At 44.2% G+C, this 5312-nt stretch overlaps 1 protein-coding gene across 1 annotated transcript; it reads left to right on the forward strand.

Moving 5' to 3' along the window:
- Positions 1-908: 908 nt before the first annotated feature.
- On the forward strand, positions 909-5273 carry RNF14 (ring finger protein 14; the record flags this gene model as incomplete). Its single annotated transcript, XM_010164704.2, has 6 exons — positions 909-1071; positions 1813-1964; positions 2298-2825; positions 3261-3489; positions 4401-4573; positions 5143-5273. Coding segments are annotated over exons 1-6 (1367 nt in total), but the record flags the coding sequence as incomplete, so codon positions are not given.
- Positions 5274-5312: the final 39 nt, after the last annotated feature.

The raw sequence follows: 5312 nt of genomic DNA on the forward strand, positions 1-5312 counted from the left end.
GATCCGCTCAGCTCAGCGGGGCCCTCGCCGGGCTCCGGGGATCTGGTCACTAATTTAGACACATAAACGACTTTCTGCTACCGGAGCCATAAAAACAATTAGTCTGAGTTCCTGAGCGCGCCTGCTCCAATTAACCGTTCATTAAGGTTCCCGTGGAAGCGCTGAGGGGACTCTAACCCCCCCGGGTGTGTGTTTGCTCGGCCGCAGGCAGCTCAGAGGCACCGGCGCCAGAACCGCCTGCGCCTTGAGGAGAAACTCGGCATTTTTCATCCCTTCTGTGAGAAGAAGCTGATGACCTGCAGCTCTCCCGGGGGAATGAGCGGGGCTGTGCTCCCCTGGCTGCTCCCCGACCCGGACCCACAGCTCGGCCGCTGCACAGTGTGAATAAAAAGGTAATCTGTTAAACATGGCTTTATTGCCCCAAATCTGGAGCTGGAATGGTGTAGGAGTGCATCTCCAAGATAACCTGTGTTGGATTTGAGGCTTCTTACTGGTGTCTTTGATAACTTTAATCATAAACAGGGCTTTTTGCTTGTTTGTTTTAGAACAGTGGATGGGAAATACTCTTACTAATTCCTTTTCTGTGTTTTCAGTCTCTTTTCAAGCATTACTGTAATGCCCCTCTCTCACTTTTACACTATTTCACTATTTTTTCTCCCTTACAGCAGTCTTACCCACTAACACTTTGCTTTTTGACTTTTCAATGCTCTGTTAAGGTGAGGTTTTTTTTTATTTTATAAACCTATCAATATTTTTTTCAACCTGTAAAAAAAAAAATCTTAGTTATATTTTACATTGTTTATATCAGTTTCTGGGCTTTCTAAATCTTAAAGTAGTAATTAATTCAAATTAATAACTTGAATAGGATGCATTAACTCAGTTGATCTTGTAGTATGTTAACTCTACAGGAAATTTAAATGTCTTCAGAAGACAAAGAAGCTCAGGAGGACGAGCTGCTGGCTCTGGCTAGCATTTATGATGAAGATGAGTTTAAGAGAGCCGAGTCAGCCCAAGGAGGAGAAACAAGAATTTGTCTGGAGTTGCCTCAAAACTTCAAAATTTTTGTGAGTGGTGAGTTGAGATGTTTTGTGTTATCCTGAAACTGGGTGATTTTCTGGTACGTGCTTAGATGGTTGCTGCTGTAGTGACCTGTGGGAACACTGACCAGAGAAAACCACGACTGACCCTGTGCTGTGCTTGGGGTATTGTTGGGGTTTATCTCTTAGCAGGTGGTTTCATCCTGTTACTTATAACTTCTGTAGTGAACTTTGAAATTAGAGGTGAGTGATAGTATTTCTTTGGAATAACAAGGCTAATTTATTATATTTTATTTTTTTCCTGGAGGATCTTTTTTTTTCCTGGATGATTTTCTTCACTGTGAGGGTGGTCAGACACTGGCCCAGGGTGCCCAGAGAAGCTGTGGCTGCTCCTCCCTGGAAGTGTTGAAGGTTGGATGAGGCTTTGGGCAACCTGGTCTAGTGGAAGGTGTCCCTGCTGATGGCAGGGGGGCTGGAACTGGATGAGCTTTAAGGTCCCTTCCAACCCAAACCATTCCATGATTCTATGTGTCTTTCCAGGTGCTTGGGTTGTGCAGGATCTGGTATTTCACAGTACTGGTGTTAACTGACTTAACCAGATCTATACAACCCCATGAAATATTTCTGCAAAACTGTGAAGTTTTGTTATTTAGGGTTGAACAAACCATTTTAAACCCAGAAGTTTATCACACTGAGTGCTGTCATAAACAGTTACTGTGCATTACCTTTCATTTTCTTGTTATTTCTCAAACTGCCTCAATTCTCTTCCATCCAGGCAGTTCCACAGAAAGCCTCCAGAACAGCCAGTTTGAATACACCGTTTGCTTCCTGCCTCCCATCGTGCTGAATTTTGAACTCCCACCAGACTACCCCTCGACCTCCCCGCCGGCATTTACCCTCAGTGGAAAATGGCTCTCCCAAGCCCAGGTCTGCAGAAGAGTTTTAATCTTCTAACAGAGCTTTTGTGATCCTAAGTTCATCATTAACAGTGCTCTGGGGGATGTTAATGTAGTAGATGAAAGTAAAATGATGACATTGCTCCTTCTGTTGGCTCTTCTGTTGTTTCCTACTTGTTTTCATTCAGTCACCGTTCTGAGGAATGAAAACTCGCACCTACGAGCATTATTTTTATGTGTATTGTATGTAGATATAAAAACTCCAGAATCTCAGGTGTAAATGTGCACTGAGGAGGACCAGGGGAGAGGAACCTCAGGGGTTGTCAGAACTTACTGAAACCTGGAATTGTTTTTTCTTTTCCAGCTCAGCGCTCTTTGCAAACACTTGGACAACGTCTGGGAAGAGAATCGAGGCTGTGTGGTCTTATTCGCCTGGATGCAGTTTCTGAAGGAAGAAACACTGAGTTATCTGAATATTTCCTCCCCATATGAGCTAAAAATGTGCCACCAAGGGAACGGGCAGAGCAGGACGCCTTTGGTCCCCCTCGATGCTGAGAAGGATTGTGGTGGTGCAGCGGGCTCTGCCGCAGCTGGAGAAGAAATCATTGATGCCAGAGCTGTGCAGGATGTGGAATCGTTGTCGAGTCTGATTAGAGAGATCTTGGACTTTGATCAGGCTCAGAGGAGGAAGTGCTTTAACAGTAAGATGTACTTGTGCAATATCTGCTTCTGTGAGAAGCTGGGCAGTGAGTGTATGTACTTCACCGAGTGCAGCCACGTCTACTGCAAAGCATGCCTGAAGGACTACTTTGAAATACAGATCAGGGATGGTCAGGTCCACTGCCTCAACTGCCCAGAACCAAAGTGTTCTTCTGTTGCTACTCCTGGCCAGGTAATAGAGGTGTGCAAGCAGTGGTGGTAGAGTTCTGCTAACTTACCCATAATTACAGAAGACAAGGTGTGGCTTTTCCTGGTGACCATTGTGAATATACCTGGGGAATTCTTTTTTTTTTCATACCCTGAGCCACACAGAAGCACCTGAGTTAAAACTGGATCACTTGGCACGTGTTTTGCCCACTCTGTTGGTACTGGCATTGCTCAGAGGCCTGAACTAGGCAATGTCTGATTGCATTTGACACTGCATGCTTTTCCTTTGATTAATTGTTATTAAAATAGCAATCCTAGGAGTGTTTTCATGACCTGTTGGAGAATGTAAAGCGGATTCATCTCAGCTGTAGGTACTTTTTCATTGACTTACTGTTTTTTTGCTGAAGCTAGCAGGCTCAGAATTCCCAATGCCTGTCACCTTGCTCTGATCTCTGTTTAGGTCAAGGAGTTGGTTGGAGAGCAGCTGTTTGCACGTTACGACCGCCTGCTTCTGCAGTCCAGCTTGGACCTGATGGCAGACGTCGTGTATTGCCCTCGCCCGGGCTGCCAGACACCCGTCATGCAAGAGCCAGGCTGCACCATGGGCATATGTTCTTGTTGTAACTACGCTTTTTGTACTCTCTGTAGAATGACTTACCACGGGGTCTCTCCATGCAAAGTCACTGCAGGTGAGTCAGCGCGTTTCAGGAACGGATTGAGAAGCAATTCTTGTGTGAAAAAGACTGAAAGTCAGAAATTAATCAAGGAAACTCTTCATATAGAATCATAGAATGGTTTGGGTTGGGAAGGGACCTTAAAGCTCATCCAGTCCCAACCCCCCTGCCATCAGCAGGGACACCTTCCACTAGACCAGGTTGCTCAAAGCCTCATCCAACCTGGCCAAGAACACTTCCAGGGAGGAGCAGCCACAGCTTCTCTGGCCAACCTGGGACACTGTCTCACCACCCTCACAGTGAAGAGCTTCTTCCTAAGTGAAGCTTTCTAAAAGATCAGATTCATTTGGACTAGGCTGTAGCTGGCAATTAAAAAGTTTTCCTTTGATGATTCCCCAACTCAGGAGGTCCCTAAACTGCCCATTGCCAAATGCAGAGAGGTCGTAGCAGGGGAAGAATAATTTTGTATGTGCCTTTTTTAATCCTTCCCTGTGAATCCACTACTTTCTGTTGCCAGAGTTAATACTGGAATCGGGTAGATGCTGCTCTATGTGTTTGGCATCAAAATGATGTGACAAAGTTTCATTAAATGTGTGTTCAGAAAAAAATATTTCTATTTTTCAGTTTATTTTCCATTGTAGATTTGTTCTAATTCCATTGACTGGTCCCTTTTATAATGAAACTCATTGAGATTTGAGGTAGAGGGGTTTTAATAGTCTCATCTTTTTTAATGTATTCTAATGTTTCACTTGCTTTTTAATTAATGACGTTAGTTTCCTTTGAGAATGCTTTATGCTGATGCTAGCTGGACTTCTTTATATATAATGTTTTTAATATATATATAATATTGTATATTCTTTATATATATATATTACTAAAGCTGTTTTGTTTTGTTTGTTTGGGTTTTGTTTTGTTTTATTCCCCAGAGAAATTAATGGATTTGCGAAATGAATATTTAGAAGCAGATGAGGCAACGAAAAGATTTTTGGAGCAGCGCTACGGCAAACGAGTGATTCAGAAAGCCCTGGAGGAGATGGAGAGTAAAGAGTGGCTGGAAAAGAACTCCAAGTCCTGTCCTTGCTGTGGCACTCACATAGAGGTGAGCAGGGAGGGGAGAGCCTGAAGCAGCACAGTAACTCTTGGGAGAAAGGAACGTAAATTCAGTCAGTTCTGTAGTTAGGCTGGGACGGGGGTTTGTTTGTGGCTCCAGGTTCCCCAGGGAGGGTGAGTTTGTAGGAAGTGGTCAGACAACTTTCAATTTGTCTGTGTTATATAGACAGGGAGGGGATGCTTCTGGAGCTCAGGGACTTGAGGAAATACAGCAGCTGGTAGTTCAGACTCCAGGACTAACAAGATCCAGGTTGACTGTGGATCCATATGAATGCCTTTGTTTTCCAGGTGTTTCAGGCTACAGCCAGGAAATAACACTAGCTTCAAAAAAACCCCCTAATTTCCAGCATTGTTAGTATTACAACCAATTTCCAGTTCTGTGATTCCAGCTCCTAGTTCTTTTGAAGGGGGGGGAAAAATATCAGTGTTGGGATAGAGTGGGGGTAAAACATATTTGTCAGTGGATGGGTTTTTGGGGACTGTTCTCACAGAGACAGGCTGGAAGACTGACAGGGTCAGATTCTGTGATTGCCATTTCTTGTTTCCTTCCCCTGCCAGAAACTCGATGGTTGTAACAAGATGACGTGTACTGGCTGCATGCAGTATTTCTGCTGGCTCTGTATGGGCTCTCTGTCGAGGGTGAACCCGTACAGGCACTTCAATGATCCATCCTCCCCCTGCTTTAACAGGTACATATGGACACGGCTTTTAGTGTCTATATTATTTAT

This window comes from Antrostomus carolinensis, unplaced genomic scaffold (assembly GCF_000700745.2).
Source record: "Antrostomus carolinensis isolate BGI_N321 unplaced genomic scaffold, ASM70074v2 scaffold39263, whole genome shotgun sequence".
Lineage (NCBI taxonomy): Eukaryota > Metazoa > Chordata > Aves > Caprimulgiformes > Caprimulgidae > Antrostomus > Antrostomus carolinensis.